This window comes from Ranitomeya variabilis, chromosome 3 (assembly GCF_051348905.1).
Source record: "Ranitomeya variabilis isolate aRanVar5 chromosome 3, aRanVar5.hap1, whole genome shotgun sequence".
NCBI lineage: Eukaryota > Metazoa > Chordata > Amphibia > Anura > Dendrobatidae > Ranitomeya > Ranitomeya variabilis.
In genome coordinates this window covers 518,171,950-518,190,195 of record NC_135234.1, presented here as the reverse complement: position 1 = coordinate 518,190,195, position 18,246 = coordinate 518,171,950, and the positions used below count along the sequence as shown (strand labels likewise).

Sequence of the window (18,246 nt, the reverse complement as noted above, 5' to 3'; positions counted from 1 at the left end):
CGCTCCATGCAAGTGGCAGGTTCCGGTGCTAAGGATGGTGTGCGACAAGGACCTGCCATGACGTCACGGTCATGTGACCGCGACGTCATCACAGGGCCTGCGCCAAGAAGGACCTGCTGTGATGTCACGGTCATGTGACCGCGACACGGTCATGTGACCACGACGTCATCACAGGTCCTGCGCGCCTGCGCGAGAAGGACCTGCCATGACATCACGGTCATGTGACCGCGACGTCATCACAGGGCCTGCGCCAAGAAGGACCTGCTGTGACGTCACGGTCATGTGACCGCGACACGGTCATGTGACCACGACGTCATCACAGGTCCTGCGCGCCTGCGCGAGAAGGACCTGCCATGACATCACGGTCATGTGACCGCGACGTCATCACACCCTGGGACCGGAAGCTGCTGCGTGCACCGCACACAGGCGACAGAACTACAAGGGGCCCCTTGGAAGGTGAGTATATGTTTATTTTTTATTTTTTTTAACCTGTGACATACGTGACTGGCCAATACTACGTGGCTGGGCAATATACTACGTGGCTCTGTGCTGTATACTACGTCGCTGTGCAATATACTACGTGGCTCTGTGCTGTATACTACGTCACTGGGCAATATACTACGTAACTGGGCAATATACTACGTGGCTCTGTGCTGTATACTACGTTGCTGTGCAATATACTACGTGGCTCTGTGCTGTATACTACGTAACTGGGCAATATACTACATCACTGGGCAATATACTACATCACTGGGCAATATACTACATCACTGGGCAATATACTACGTGGCCGGGCAATATACTACGTGGGGTGTGCAGTGTACTACGTGGGCTGTGCAATATACTATCTGGACATGCATATTCTAGAATACCCGATGCGTTAGAATCGGGCCACCATCTAGTATATATATATATATATATATATATATATATATATATATATATATATATATATACGGTAGATATGAAAAATGAGTCCCTTCCTTTTCATCATGAGGTTTTAAAGTTTCATGCCTCTTTAAAAAAATAAATAAATAAAAAACTACACCAGAAACAAGTGACGGACTATAAAATGGTTCTGAAATATTGGGTGCAAGGTTAAAGATATTTCACCAGTTTAAAGGGAACCTATCACCATGTTTTTCCGATATGACCTATGGCCCCCACCTTTCAGCCCCATGTGACAGCATTCTAAAATGCTGTATATATGACTCCAATTTGCCTTGTAAGGCATATAACACCAAAAGATTACCTTTACACAAGGCCAGTAAAATACAATATAAACTTTATTAATTACAGTAAAAACAGTAATGGGTATATAACCACAGCACAGGCAAAATGGTGGGACACCCAGGCAGAGACTCCAATAATAGTGGTTTCAGTAAACATTTCATAATATGATAAACCATGTGCAAATGTGCCATGTGACCATGTACTAACATGCTAATAAGAGAAAGCAAATAAATAATACAAGTGTATGAATCAACAAGTAATAGTATAATTACCTATGGAGCGCTCCTGGGGACCCACCACACCCAACGCGCGTTTTGCACCGAAATGCTTGACCCCCGGACGAAGCATTTCAGTGCAAAATGCGCGTCGGGTGTGGTGGGTCCCCAGGAGCGCTCCATAGGTAATTATTATACTACTAGATGGTGGCCCGATTCTAACGCATCGGGTATTCTAGAATATGCATGTCTACTTAGTATATTGCCCAGCCACATAGTATATTGCCCAGCCACGTAGTATATTGCCCAGCCACGTAGTATATTGCCCAGCCACGTAGTATATTGTCCAGTGACGTAGTATATTGCCCAGCGACGTAGTATATTGTTCAGCGCCGTAGTATATTGCCCAATTATGTAGTATATTGCCCAGCGACCTAGTATATTGCCCAGTTACGTAGTATATTGCCCAGTGACGTAGTATACAGCACAGAGCCACGTAGTATATTGCACAGCGAAGTAGTATTCAGCCCAGCCACATTTGTCACAGGTTAAAAAATAAACATATACTCACCTTTCCTAGGGCCCCTTGTAGTCCACGGCAGCTTCCGGTCCCAGGGTTGGTCTGAGCGCAGGACCTGTGATGACATCGCGGTCACATGACCGTGTAACGGTCACATGACCGTGACGTCACGTCAGGTCCTTTCCGCGCAGGCACGCAGGACTTGTGATGACGTCGCGGTCACATGACCGTGACGTCATGGCAGGTCCTTCTGCCATACTATCTTTGCCACTGCAACCTGCAGCGGAAGATGGCGGGCGGCGCGAGCGGCTCAGTGGACTACAGAGGGTGAGTATAGCAGGTTTTTTTTTAAATTATTTTTAACATTACATTTTGTACTATTGATGCCGCATAGGCAGCGTCAATAGTACAAAGTTGGGGACACACAGGTGACTGGATGGGTGTATGCGGGCGCCGGGCAGTGAATGCGGGGAGTAAGGAGCGGCCATTTTTTTCCGGACTGTGCGCGTCGCTGATTGGTCGCGGCAGCCATGACAGGCAGCTGGCGAGACCAATCAGCGAACGAATAACCGCAACAGACAGACAGAAGGACAGACAGACGGAAGTACCCTTAGTCAATTATATAGTAGATTACTTGTTGATTCATACACTTGTATTATTTATTTGCTTTTTCTTATTGGCATGTTAGTACATGGTCACATGGCACATTTGCACATGGTTTTTCATATTATGGAATGTTTACTGTAACCACTATTATTGGAGTCTCTGCCTGGGTGTCCCACCGTTTTGCCTGTGCTGTGGTTATATACCCATTACTGATTACTGTTTTTACTGTAATTAATAAAGTTTATATGTATTTTTCTGGCCTTGTGTGAAGGTAATCTTTTGGTGTTTTTTGCTATTATTTCCTTCATGGTCTGATGCGGAGGATATATTTAGGTGTTTTTGTAAGGCAAATAAAAAAACCCTTTTTATTATACTCACTTACGGGGCAGTCCGGTCTAATGGATGTCGCTGGTCTTCATCCGACACCACCTTTCGCAGTGCCTTCCTCCTTCTCTGCTTTGGGTAGATGACACTTCCTATGTCATCCACACAGAGTCCCCCTTCACGCTCCTGCGCAGGTGCATTTCTCTCTGCCCTGCCAAGGGTGGAGCAAAGTACTCTTCTGCACATGTGCGGGGAAAGACCAAAGAGCGCCCGCGCATGCGCATTACAGTGCTTTGCTCTGCCCCTGGCAGGGCAGTGAGAAGTGCGCCTGTGCAGGAGCGTGAAAGATGACATAGGACGCATCATCAACACTAAGCACAGAAGGAGGACTTCATCGGAAGAAGAGAGGAGACACCGGTCCAAGACCAGCAACACCCATCGGACCGGACCGCCCCATAGAGGAGTATAATAAAAGCTCTTTTTTTTGCCTCACAGGGCGAATTGGAGTCATACTTATTATACAGAATTACAAAATGCTCTCACATGGGGCGGAAAAGTGTTGGCTGTAGGTTACGGTATATAGGGAAAACCTGGTGACAGGTTCAATTCAAGCATGTGAAACTGGCCACATCATGGAATAGTGACTGCTGAGCTGGATCAAATAGTTTTTTTTTTTTTTTCATTTTCCTTCTCCTTTGTGGAGATATTGGTCTGTAAAATTCAGGTTATAATTTATGTTAAGTATAAGTGGATGTTGCCAGAGATTCTTCTCTGAGGGCAGCTACATTTTCTCCTGCATGACGTTCACTAATTATAAGCAGGCGTAATGCAGGGGAAAAAAAGAACATACCCTCAGATAATATCCAGATTTCTCTATGTGAGACATAATGACACACAACCATGCTCTTCTCCATGATTTTACAGCTGACATCTGTGAGTATGAGTGGGGGGAGCTGAGTAAAGAAAAGCAGTGCGTCATTACAAACACTGCAACTGCTGCATCTCATGTCATCAGTGTCAGTGTGAGGGGAAGGGAGAGTAGAGCAGTGCTGACAGTGCCATGAGATGAGAGCTGCAGATGATTATTAATGACACACAGCTCTCCTCCCCTACCCAGTTTGTAATCACATTAGGATGTCTGCAGCCGAAATCAGTGTCTGACATTCTCGGGGCTGGGGTTTTTATACCTGCATGCTGCAGGGAGAAAAAGTCACCGTCCCCAAGAGAAGAATCTCTGCTAATACCCCCAATACAATTAAAATCTAAACTTTACAACCTAATAGCTCTGCAATGAAGGTGAGAAATTAAAAAAATAAAATGTACATTTTACTCAACTCTGCAGCCACCGTTTCATGGTGTGGTCATTTTGTCATGCTCAAACTGGTGAAAGGTCCTGTTTTAAGGCATTATGCTACATATAAGGATACTAGCTGAAGAGCCCAGCGTTGCCTGGGCATAGTAAATATCTGTGGTTAGTTATAGCACCTCACTTCTCTTATTTTCCCATCACGCCTCTCATTTTCTCCCTCACATCTCTCATTTTCTCCCTTATACCTCTCATTTTCCCCCTCACAACTCTTATTTTCCCCCTCACTCCTCTCATTCCCCCTAACTCTTGTCATTTTGACCTCACATCTGTAATTTTCCGATCACTCCACTATTTTCCCTCACTCCTCTCAATTTGCACTCACACCTTTTCATTTTCACCTCACACCCCTCATTTTCACCTCACACCTCTCATTTTCCCCTCAGTATATACATATTTGTCATCTCCCTTATATATAGTATACACCTGTATGTCATCTCCTGTATATAGTATATACCTGTATGTCATCTCCCCTGTAAATAGTATATACCTGCTGTATGTCATCTCTTCCTGTATATTGTATATACCTATGTGTCATCTCCTCCTGTATATACCTGTATGTCATCTCTTCTGTATATACTATATACCTGTATGTCATCTTCTCCTATATATAGTACATACCTGTATGTCATCTCCTGTATATAGTATATACAGTACCTGTAAGTCATCTCCCCTGTATATAGTATGTACCTGTATGTCATCTTCTCCTGTATATAGTATGTACCTGTATGTCATCTCCTCCTGTATATAGTATATACCTGTGTGTCATCTCCTCTGTATATAGTATATACCTGTGTGTCATCCCCCCTGTATATAGTATATACCTGTGTGTCATCTCCCCTGTATATAGGATATACCTGTGTGTTATCTCCCCTGTATATAGGATATACCTGTGTCATCTCACCTGTATATAGTATATATGTGTGTGTCATCTCCCCTGTATAGAGTATATACTTGTGTGTCATCTCCTCCTGTATATAGTATATACCTGTGTGTCATCTCCCCTGTATATAGTATATACCTGTGTGTCATCTCCCCTGTATATAGTATATACGTGTGTCATCTCCCCTGTATATAGTATGTACCTGTATGTCATCTCCCCTCTATATAGTATATACCAGTGTCATCTCCTCCTGTATATAGTATATACCTGTGTGTCATCTCCCCTGTATATAGTATATATGTGTGTGTCATCTCCTCCTGTATATAGTATATACCTGTGTGTCATCTCCTCCTGTATATAGTATATACCTGTGTGTCATCTCCTCCTGTATATAGTATATACCTGTATGTCATCTCCTCCTGTATATAGTATATACCTGTGTCATCTCCCCTGTATATAGTATATATGTGTGTGTCATCTCCTCCTGTATATAGTATATACCTGTATGTCATCTGTATATAGTATATACCTGTGTATCATCTCCCCTGTATATAGTATATACCTGTGTATCATCTCCTGTATATAGTATATATCTGTATGTCATCTCCTCCTGTATTAGACCGCGTTCACACGTTATTTGCTCAGTATTTTTACCTCAGTATTTGTAAGCTAAATTGGCAGCCTGATAAATCCCCAGCCAACAGGAAGCCCTCCCCCCTGGCAGTATATATTAGCTCACACATACACATAATAGACAGGTCATGTGACTGATAGCTGCCGTATTTCCCATATGGTACAGTTGTTGCCCTTGTAGTTTGTCTGCTTATTAATCAGATTTCTATTTTTGAAGGATAATACCAGACTTGTGTGTGTTTTAGGGTGAGTTTGTCACGTGTCATGTGTCACGTTGTGTGTGTTGAGTTGCATGTGGCTACATGCATGTAGCGACTTTTGTGAGATGAGTTTTGTGTGGCAACATGCGTGTAGCAACTTTTTGTGTGTCGAGTTGCATGTGACAGGTTAGTGTAGCAAGTTGTGTGCATCAAGTTTTGCGCATGGCGAGTTTTGCACGTGGCGAGTTTTATGTGTGGTGCGTTTTGAGTATGTGCAAGTTTTGTGTGAGGCAACTTTTGCATGTGTTGCAACTTTTGTGCATGTGGCAATTTTTCCGCGTGTGCAAGTTTTGCGTGTGGCGAGTTTTCCATGAGGTGAGTTTTGCACGTGTGGCGAGTTTTGCGTGAGCCTAGTTTTGCATGTGGCGAGTTTTGCGCGTGGCGAGTTTTGAGCGGCGACTTTTGTGTTTCGACTTTTATGTGGCAAGGTTGGTGTATGTGTGGTGAAATGTGTGCTGAGGGTGATATGTGTTCAAGCACGTGGTAGTGTGTGGCGCATTTTGTGTGTGTGTTCATATCCCCGTGGTGGTGTGGTGAGTATCCCATGTCGGGGCCCCACCTTAGCAACTGTACGGTATATACTCTTTGGCGCCATCGCTCTCACTCTTTAAGTCCCCCTTGTTCACATCTGGCAGCTGTCAATTTGCCTCCAACACTTTTCCTTTCACTTTTTCCCCATTATGTAGATAGGGGCTAAATTGTTTGGTGAATTGGAAAGCGCGGGGTTAAAATTTTGCCTCACAACATAGCTTTGACGCTCTCGGGGTCCAGACGTGTGACTGTGCAAAATTTTGTGGCTGTAGCTGCGATGGTGCAGATGCCAATCCCGGACATACACACACACATACATACATACATACACACATTCAGCTTTATATAATAGATATTCCTGGGTGCCTGTGGTCGTGTTCTGTGTTAGCAATGAAATGCTCATGATGTGTACTTACTAGATGCTGCTTATGCAATCTTACTGCAAACATTGGTGTGTTCCTCTACCTGTAAATGAGAAATGCTCTTTGACACAATTGTACATTCCCTTGTGATTCTAGCTATTACTGAAAACATTACCACAGCATTCAGTCTCAAATTGCAGTACAATATGGTTTACATGGCATGCTCCAAATTTATTCTGTAGGCACTGTTCACGCTAAGCGGAACATTTTTCAGTGTCTTGAAAAAGGAGCAATTTTTAAAGAATATAGCAGCATATATACAATAGCCGTGAAATGTATAATAATTACAAGGTAAAAATCCAATTATTCTGCAATATTTCTCTTCTTTAGTTTCAATTCCTTACTGGTGACAATGGTTGCCATCATTGAAGGCTGAGACAGGAACAGCCATCTCTCTGTGCTAGGGCAGGTCTTTGAAAATGGCAAAGCAGGCTACATTTTGTCTGTGACTCCCAAGAAAATGAATAGGCGCTATGGTCACATTGTAACATCGTGAGCTACAGCATTTCGGTTACTCCATAGTTATAGAATGAACGGCTGAGATGGGAACACATGGACATATGTGATTTGGAAAACATTCTTGTCCCTGGGTCAGTTGACAGATTAGTAGATTAGCAATCCCTGATCCTGTGGGGCAGAGATGTAAAGGGTTACCTTGATTTGCTAAGTAAGAAGCCATGGAGTGATACAATGAGTGTGCACGGCCACCTTCTTGGTCACAGAAGCCTGCGTAATAGCGGGGGACAGCTGTCGCTGTATATTTGGGAGAAGCATGTTCTCCTGAATTTCACTGAACCATTGCTCTGTATTATTTTGCACAGTCGCTGCTTACAGTTATCTCTGTTTTTACCTTTGTGTGATGTAAGGCAAAGTGACTGTACTTTTAATTATTAGGTAAGTTTTGTGGTATTTGTTTCTTTCATGTATTAGTGTGCACTCGCCTGTATGTAACCCCAGCAGCACTCGGTCTACTATGTTCTTTGCTGCTGGATTCAAAGTGTTATTCCTCTTACTAGAATATTCTTGTGATTGCTGGTGGTCCAATTTTTAGGACCTCGTAGATTCATAAAATGAATGGCCTTTTTTTCTTGACCTTGTATTGTGTCGGGAACTTTAATTTCATACGGGCAATTATTGGCCAATGAGCAATCATATGAATGCCGGATCTTAACTATCAGCTCATGTAAATGTTCTGGCAAAATGCTGGCTGATTGGATCATTCATTTAGGGTAAGTGTGGGGAACCTGAGACCCACGGGCCGTTTACAACCCTTGTTGCCCTTTTATCCAGCCCCGGGCACATTCTTGGGGACCGCAGTGTTGACGTCAGGACGTACTTTGTGGGCGGAGTCCACGCACAGTTTGTACGGCCCCTGAAGGAAGGTATAAATATCCATATGGCCTTTGGCAGAAAAAAAGATTCCCCACTCTTCCCACTCTTGATATATGGCATTAAACCATTGTCAGCAGCACATTGCCCGGAATAAACAGGGAATGTACTACTAACAATATGCAGGCCGTACAGTACAGACCAAAAGTTTGGACACACCTCATTTAAAGATTTTTCTGTATTTTCATGACTATGAAAATTGTACATTCACACTGAAGGCATCAAAACTATGAATTAACACATGTGGAAATATATACTTAACAAAAAAGTGTGAAACAACTGAAATTATGTCTTATATTCTAGGTTCTTCAAAGTAGCCACCATTGCTTTGATGACTGCTTTGCACACTCTTGGCATTCTCTTGATGAGCTTCAAGAGGTAGTCACCAGGAATAGTCTTCCAACAATCTTGAAGGAGTTCCCAGAGATGCTTAGCACTTGTTGGCCCTTTTGCCTTCACTCTGCGGTCCAGCTCACCCCAAACCATCTCAATTGGGTTCAGGTCTGGTGACTGGAGGCCAGGTCATCTGCGTAGCACCCCATCACTCACCTTCTTGGTCAAATAGCCCTTACACTGCCTGGAGGTGTGTTTGGGGTCATTATCCTGTTGAAAAATAAATGATGGTCCAACTAAACGCAAACCGAATGGAATAGCATGCCGTTGCAAGATGCTGTGGTAGCCATGCTGGTTCAGTATGCCTTCAATTTTGAATAAATCCCAAATCCCCAAAAGTGTCACCAGCAAAGCACCATCACACCTCCTCCACCATGCTTCACAGTGGGAACCAGGCATGTAGAGTCCATCCGTTCACCTTTTCTGCGTCGCACAAAGACACGGTGGTTGGAACTAAAGATCTCAAATTTGGACTCATCAGACCAAAGCACAGATTTCCACTGGTCTAATGTCCATTCCTTGTGTTCTTTAGCCCAAACAAGTCTCTTCTGCTTGTTGCCTGTCCTTAGCAGTGGTTTCCTAGCAGCTATTTTGCCATGAAGGCCTGCTGCACAAAGTCTCCTCTTAACAGTTGTTGTAGAGATGTGTCTGCTGCTAGAACTCTGTGTGGCATTGACCTGGTCTCTAATCTGAGCTGCTGTTAACCTGCGATTTCTGAGGCTGGTGACTCGGATAAACTTATCCTCAGAAGCAGAGGTGACTCTTGGTCTAACTTTCCTGGGGCGGTCCTCATGTGAGCCAGTTTCTTTGTAGCGCTTGATGGTTTTTGCCACTGCACTTGGGGACACTTTCAAAGCTTGCCCAATTTTTCAGACTGACTGACCTTAATTTCTTAAAGTAATGATGGCCACTCGTTTTTCTTTACTTCGCTGCTTTTTTCTTGCCATAATACAAATTCTAACAGTCTATTCAGTAGGACTATCAGCTGTGTATCCACCAGACTTCTGCACAACACAACTGATGGTCCCAACCCCATTTATAAAGCAAGAAATCCCACTTATTAAACCTGACAGGGCACACCTGTGAAGTGAAAACTATTCCCGGTGACTACCTCTTGAAGCTCATCAAGAGAATGCCAAGAGTGTGCAAAATAGTCATCAAAGCAAAAGGTGGCTACTTTGAAGAACCTAGAATATAAGACATAATTTCAGTTGTTTCACACTTTTTTGTTAAGTATATAATTCTACATGTGTTAATTCATAGTTTTGATGCCTTCAGTGTGAATGTACAATTTTCATAGTCATGAAAATACAGAAAAATCTTTAAATGAGAAGGTGTGTCCAAACTTTTGGTCTGTACTGTATGTAGGCAGAAAGATCATATTAATAATTGTTCTGTCCAATCACAGTTTGTCGGCCTATTGGAAGAGGCTACTAAAAACATTATTTATGGGCAGAAATTTGTAAATAAGCCTTTAACGTAGGTTGAGTAGCTAAAAGCACAACTATGCTTTTCATTCTGATGATCCTATCATTTGGATTTTTTTTTTTTTTTAAAAAAGCAGTATTCTCATGAAGGTAACCTCTGGCGCTCATTTAATATGTATCTATGACGTACCAGAAGAGCATTCTGACCAGATTTCTCCTTCATAATAAAAACTATTTTTGAAACATTTTATTTTAATGTTTCACCATAGTTTGGCCACATACAATGACTTTTTTACACTTGGAAAACTTCGGCTACGAATTTCTGCAACATGTGAACTAAAATATATCTGTTTTTCTAATTAAGTAATGTTCTATTTTTTTTCTACTTTTTATCTCATAATAGCTTTCAGAATGAGAATGTGAACCTTTTATTTTCATGATTTTGCATGAGATGTTTATTTAGTCTGCATATTCCATTTTTTTTCAGCCATTCCCTGTATGTCCTGCAGTGTTTTTCTAAAGATAGGCAGATGTGATGGCCACAGGGTCATGTTACATAACACATAATGTTAGCACCAAGCAAACTGAATTCTTTAGGTTGTTATTTTATCCGATGACACTTTTGTATTGTTTTGGACTCTATTCTGCTAAATGCTACAAAAATGTTGCTATCACGTATGCCCAATTATATTAGAAGCTGTCATTTCATCAAATCTGGAAACTTTTTTGTAAGGGGCTTAAAGTATAGAGCTGAGGAAAAATAAGGATGGGCAGTTAAGTCCATGTTCACACGTTGCATTTTTGCAGCTTTTTTATGCAAATTAAAAGTTACTTTTTATAGTACCAGGAAAAGCTGTGAGGTTTCATAAATCTCGTGCACATGATTCCTTTTTTTTCCCCTGACTGAATTGAAAAACTGGTGTGTTTTAAAAACTGCAGCATGTCTATTATTTCAGCGTCTTTGTAAAAATGCAGCAACATAGACTAATACAGACCATCTTAAAAGGATATTTATGTTCTTGCACTGAATTTTTTTATAGTTGATCTGCATCCTAAAGTAACCAACTTCCTAAGTAATGTTCGCTAAAATGTCCTACCATTTTGTGTTGTAGAACTGTGTAACTCCTTTACATAGCTGATTGTCCTGCTGACGTAGATCCTGCTTCCTTCTCTAAATGTTAAATCAGCCGATGAAAAGTGGCAAGCTTTTGTCTTCTATTATTCCTTCTGCTCCTCTGATGAATTCATTTTTTATTCTATGTTTTAATCCTCCGTATGGTTGTAGAGATATGGGCCTTTTCATTTAGCCCTGCCTTTTATATCCTTAAGGGGCTTGTCTTTAGGCTGCTTTGCAGTATTGCATTATGAGCAAAACCCACTTGGAAAGACCATAAAAATTCAAACTAAATAAAAAAAAAATGATATTTCTGGAACCATATGACTGCTTTAAAAATAAGAATTTTAAATAAGAGAAAAAAACTGACACTTTTGACCTCTTGAAAGGACCGTAAGAGCGTGCTCTGTTTTACTATTGTTTATGCCCCATAAAGCAAAAATGGGAATCTGAAAGCTTTTTATCTTTGCTCATGCAAGACATAAGCTTAATAAGGTCTAATAACTTTTTATGAATCTTACCACCCTTGGTCAAGTCTAACATTGCCCCCAAATGGATTTGTTTCAGCTTGAACTTTAGGAACATTTATTGTGCCATAACCATGCATTTGAAAAACATTTCTGTTTGTTTTTGTTTGTTTTTTTAAGTAAAACCAAACTGTGATCTTGAAGTGAATTGTTAGATTTCTTTGCTCAATAATTTAATTCCTATGTTTTGTTGCTATCTTCCAGATGACATCATGCATCAGGACACCTTCCCGATGTGTGCCGCTGATATTGAGGATCAGCTGAAGAAACAGTTTGCATACTTGTCAGGTGAGAACATCATCCACATCAGAGCAGTCCGTGTTCCGGCAGGTTTCATGTATAAATAACTCTGTGTTCTGTTTCTTGATAATGCCGTCTACAGCAGACTTCAGAAATTGCTTCATTTCCAAGACAACCAAGGTGTCAGAACACTGGAATAAAAAGAAAATTAGATCTAAGCACAGATTTCCCAATGGGTCCTTGTCAATGAAGAGTCAACGCTGTCCACAAATACACCTCTGGCAAAAATTAAGAGACCACTGCAAAATGTTCAGTTTGTCTGATTCTTCTCTTTATAGGTATATTTTTAATTAAAATGTAAATTGTTCTTTTAGTCTGTAAACTTCTGACAACATGTCTCCGAATTTCCAAACAATAAATTTGTATTTTTTTTCTGTTTTAACAGTTCCTGAGTTAAAACATTAGTATTGTTGTTTCTAAATGATTATGAACTTGTTTTCCTTGCATTATTTGAGGTCTGAAAGCACTGGGGTTTTTTTTTTTTTTTTTTTAATTTTGACCATTTCTCCTTTTCTGAAAAAAAAAAAATACAAAATTTATTGCTTGGAAATTCAGAGACATGTTGTCAAAAGTTTATAGAATAAAAGAGCAATTTACATTTTACTCAAAAATATACCTATAAAGAGAAAAATCAGACAAACTGAATATTTTGCCGCGGTCTCTTAATTTTTGCCAAAGCTGTACATTCTCCATGTAAATTGATAACTCTGACGCTCCTGCATTTTACTGGTCTATCACTGACATCCCTAATGTACAGATAATGTCTGCCAAGACTAATGCTAGAATCTGACATATAGTCCTGATTTCCACAAGCCTAGCAGATAATTTTCTATAAATGTTGCATGCTAGAATAGTGGTACTTTCAGATCATCAGGTAATGGATCAATAGAATTTTACTATACTTACATCCAGTTTCAGGCATGTGTGGATGTCTTGTAAGCAAATAAAACATTAGCTTTTGCAGTAGTTCTTAAGGGAATGTGTCAGCAGGTTTTTGCCACCTTATCTGAGAGCAGCCTGATGTACAGTAGGCAAAAGAAGCTGAATATATCACTTACATTACTGGTTTTAGCGGTTCTCACACAATCAGGATTTTTAGATTTAGCAATGAAGCAGAGCTGAGAAAGCTAGCCCCGCCCACACCAGGCTCTGTATATACAAGGTCTACAGACAGTGAGCTGCTCATCACAGGAGGCGTTGCTGAACCACGTAGGCTCAAGCTGATGTGCCTTAGCAATAATAAGCTACTGGTGCTAAAACAGTTATTGCAAGCAAACAAAAACATGTTGCTTGGTAAGAGAGGCATCACTGAAATCTGTGTTTTAACCCCTACAGCATGCTGTCTTTAGATTACATAGCAAAAACCTGCTAACCGATTCCCTTTACAGGGATTATGTCATATTCCTATCTCCTGAAAATTGACAGCTTGGTCCGGCGACATGACAGCTGCTGGCCCGAATTGTTCATTCCTTGATGCTGCTACCATTGGAGGAACTGATGCTGGCCGGATTCAGCAATACAGCCAGCTTCATAACAGCACTTGTATGCTGCAAAGCGAGCAGCTTGCAGTCGTGCGCTCCTTGCTTGGGGGATCAACCACCCCCGAGGTGGCCGGGAACCTTGGCAAAAAGCAGTACACTACAGAGCTAAAAATCCATCTGTTCTTATGTATGTTTAATAATTTAAGGTAAATTGCGAAGTTTCTTGTTTTTACAAGCATTTTGCAATTTTAGCAATTTAATAGCATGAGAAAACCCTTTTAAATTATACACATTAGGCCTAAACCATGGAAAAAAAAAACCCGAGTGTGCTTTGTCTAGACATATATTTTGGTCTTTCTTCCTTACAGTCAGTTCTCTTACAGTGGACATATTTTGGGTGTTTGTTACAACTTGTTCACTCCTTTTTGTAGACCTTTCATTTCTAAGCCTTCAGGGAAGAAGTGGCATCAAGTTAAATGACAACCTAAAACTTCCTTATTCCATTTGTAACCTTTGCTGGTCTTAACAGCAGCTGTATTGTAAGATTTTACTGCCAGTAAGGATTTATTTAATACTTTACTTTGAGAATTAAGTGGAAAAAAAACATGCAATTAAAAAATGTTCAATGTGTATCTGGTCAAGGCGGATCTAACTCTCTGATCACAAAGAAAGTAGATGACTTTAGCTAGAGTCAGCTGCTCTAAAAGTACTAGCAGGGACCGGACTACAGCTCTGGATTCTGAACAGCAGAGAGACTTTACATACATTGGACATGATTGGCACTGATAAATAGATTAAAAAAAAAATGAAACCTGTCATGTAAAAAAAATGCTTTTAACCTGCAGAGTTACTTTGTAGGTCAATAGTGTTCTGAAGCTGCCCGGCGCCCATACTGAAAGCCCTGCTGCCTGGAGGAAATGAACTTTATTCCTCCAGGCAGCCTTGGGCTTTCAGTCAAAGAGGCGTGGCCTCTGTCACCACTCTTAGTGCATAGTGATTGGCGGCTGTAGCGACCCCCCCTCCCCCCCGCCAGTGACTGACCCCGTTTCTGCAGGTTAATAGCATTTTTTTTACGTGACCATTTCCCTTTAAGTTCTGCACACAATATGTGTAACAAACCGGCAAATTCCCAGCAGTTTTTGAAGACGTGTCTCCAAATTATTACACACTGGAGCCGGATATGTGTCACTGTGTAATTCCGTTTGCTAACTTTAACCTTTTCACGCTGTATTTTCCAGGGACAGGTGACAGATCTAGGTGTTTACCCAAGTTACAGTTAATTGGCTTTTTCTTCTGTGCCTAGTCCAATAAACTAGTTCATGTCATCATGTTTAATCAGGGCTTCTCTGCGTGGTAAGGAGTCTGCAGCTCCAGAGTAACATGCCTTGCATATTTTAAGCTAACATTCACCATTCTGTGAGAAGTCTTGGGTATTTCAATTAAAAGGCTTTTCCAGAATTGCATTGTTATTAATATATTAGGATAATGGTTGTGTGAATATTATTACTATACATTGATAACCAGTTGGACAATATATAGGTCCGCATTCACAGTTGTTGTTGCACAAAATGGTAAAATTGATCAATCTGAGCAACTTCGAACAAGGCACGATCATTGGTGCGTTAACTAGCTGTGGCCAATATTTCTAAAGCGACCGTCAACTTTGTGGGGTTTTCTTGTACAACAGTGTTCAGGGTATACCAAGATTGGTGTCATCAAGGAAAAGCATCCAGTGGAAGTGGGTTCTGAGGAAAGAAACAACCTGTAGATGAATGGGGTCATAAGAGGGTGTAAAGAATCGTTCAGATGAACAGTTGGTGCACAGACAAACACATTCCAGATGAGTACAACCCTGCTTCTCCAACAAATATGTCCGAAAAAAACAGCCTGTTATTTCTTAGCATGGATGGGCCATAACGGCAAATTAACAGCTTGAATTCCATTGCTGTCTAAGGGAATCAACAAGACTCAAGTGGACAAGAGGTCACAGTGAAGTGGTAACGCAATGCCTGATCAGTTGAATCCAGATTTCTGTTCGTGTCGATAAAAGCAGAAATAGGAAATGATTTTCTCCAGCGTAGAAAAGCTAAAATTTCACATTTATTCAGTACTAGTTGAAAGAAAGACATGTTGGCTATGCAAATGGAATCCGAGGGGGTGCAAGACCGAAGCGTTTTGACTGGATAGTCTTCGTCATTGTCTGTCCATAAAAGGTTCAATATGCAATAGTAGTATGAATCGGTGAACCCTTCCTGTGAGGTGACAACAGTTCAAGTAGGTGGATACGGAGTCATGGTGTGGGGAATATTTGATAAACCGCCTGGGTCCTTTGATTCCTGTGGATGGATATTTGGACAGCAGGGCTTAAAGGAAAACTGTCAATCATATTTTTGCTATGGAATCTGAGCGCAACATGTGTTAACAAATTGGGGAGAACCCCAAATAAATAATTTTAAGGCACAAGTTCCCCCAACATGTTTCACCGCATTTGTGGCGTCATCACGGAATGGGACACTGGCATGAATGGTGGCCGGCCAAACAATCTAGGCTTTATATACAGTGCCTTGCGAAAGTATTCGGCTCCCTGGAACCTTTCAACCCTTTCCCACATATCATACTTCAAACATAAAGATACCAAATGTAAATTTTTGGTGAAGAATCAACAAGTGGAACACAGTTGTGAAGTTGAATGAAATTTATTAGTTAGTTTACATTTTTGTGGAAATTCAAAAACTGAAAAGTGGGGCTTGCAATATTATTCGGCCCCTTTACTTTCAGTGCAGCAAACTCACTCCGGAAGTTCATTGTGGATCTCTGAATGATCCAATGTTGTCCTAAATGCCTAATGATGATAAATATAATCCATCTGTGTGTAATCAAGTCTCCGTATAAATGCACCTGCTCTGTGATAGTCTCAGGGTTCTGTTTGAAGCACAGAGAGCATCATGAAGACCAAGGAACACAATAGGCAGGTCCGTGATACTGTTGTGGAGAAGTTTAAAGCCGGATTTGGATACAAAATGAATTCCAAAAATGTAAACATCCCAAGGAGCCCTGTGCAAGCGATCATATTGAAATGGAAGGAGTATCATACCACTGCAAATCTACCAAGACCCGGCCGTCCCTCTAAACTTTCATCTCAAACAAGAAGACTGATCAGAAATGCAGCCAAGAGGCCCATGATCACGCTGGATGAACTGCAGAGATCTACAGCTGAGGTGGGTGTTGTGAATTCTGCTCTTGGGCTCCCTCCGGTGGTTGTAAGTGGTAGCGCTGCTGTCTCTGAATCGCAGCATTTATCAGGTGTGTTCACTTTTGGCAATTTTGACTGGGCTATTTAGTCTTGCTTCACCCTTTAGTCAGTGCCAGTTGTCCATTGTTCCTGGAGGATTCACATCACTGCCTGGTCTCTTCTGCTTTGCAGTTCATTTCAACAAAGATAAGTTCTGGCCTTGATTTTGCTGTCCACATGCTGTGGTCTTATTGTTCAGTTCTTTTCTATGTTTTGTCTTGTCCAGCTTGGTCTGTTTAAGGATTTTTTTAGCCTAGCTGGTATCTCTGGAGATGCAGATATACCCTCCATATCTTTAGTTAGCTGTGGAGAGTTTGTATTTTCTGTGGTGGATATTTTCTAGTGTTTTAATACTGACCGCATAGTACTCTGTCCTATCCTTTCTATTTAGCTAGAAGTGGCCTCCTTTGCTAAATTCTCATTTCAGTCTGTGTATGTTTTTTCCCTCTCCTCTCACAGTCAATATTTGTGGGGGGCTGCCTATCCTTTGGGGATTTTCTCTGAAGCAAGATAGTTTTCCCTTTTCTATCTCTAGGGGTAATTAGTCCTCCGGCTGTGTCGAGATGTCTAGGGAGCGCTAGGTACATTCCATGGCTACTTCTAGTTGCGGTGTTAGGTTCAGGGTCTGCGGTCAGTACAGGTACCACCTTCTCCACAGTACGTCTCATGCTGCTCTTAGGCCACCAGATCATAACAGGTGGTACAGTCTGTCCATAGGACAACAATCAGTCGTACACTGCACAAATCTGGCCTTTATGGAAGAGTGGCAAGAAGAAAGCCATTTCTCAAAGATATCCATAAAAAGTGTCATTTAAAGTTTGCAACAAGCCACCTGGAAGACACACCAAACATGTGGAAGAAGGTGCTCTGGTCAAATGAAACCAAAACCGAATTTTTTGTCAACAATGCCAAACGATATGTTTGGCGTAAAAGCAACACAGCTCATCACCCTGAACACACCATCCCCACTGTCAAACATGGTGGTGGCAGCATCATGGTTTGGTTGATTCTTCACCAAAAATTTACATTTGGTATCTTTATGTTTAAAGCATGATATGTGGGAAAAGGTTGAAAAGTTCCAGGGAGCCGAATACTTTCGCAAGGCACTGTAGATGGCTTTTTTGACCGGCCGCCATTCATGCCAGTGTCCCATCCCCTGATGATGCCACAAATGCGGGGATTATTCTTCCAGAGAGGTGTTGGCACCCTAGGGTGTTACCCACCAAACATATAAAATAGAGCATTGAGCACTTTATAGATAATAACTTGAGGCAGATTTGGGACAAATTTGTATATACACTTAACATTTTTTAATAATCAAACAATAAAA

The 18,246-nt window shown here is 41.3% G+C and overlaps 1 protein-coding gene across 14 annotated transcripts in view; it reads left to right on the top strand.

The window, feature by feature from the left end:
* MCF2L (MCF.2 cell line derived transforming sequence like) overlaps window positions 1-18,246 on the top strand; it is a 376,751-nt gene that overhangs the window by 256,536 nt on the left and 101,969 nt on the right. For all 14 annotated transcript variants that reach the window (XM_077296978.1, XM_077296986.1, XM_077296980.1 and 11 more), the window contains one exon: window positions 12,048-12,131. In XM_077296978.1, coding sequence (XP_077153093.1) covers window positions 12,048-12,131 — 84 coding nt within the window. The remainder of the gene's footprint in view (window positions 1-12,047; window positions 12,132-18,246) is intronic.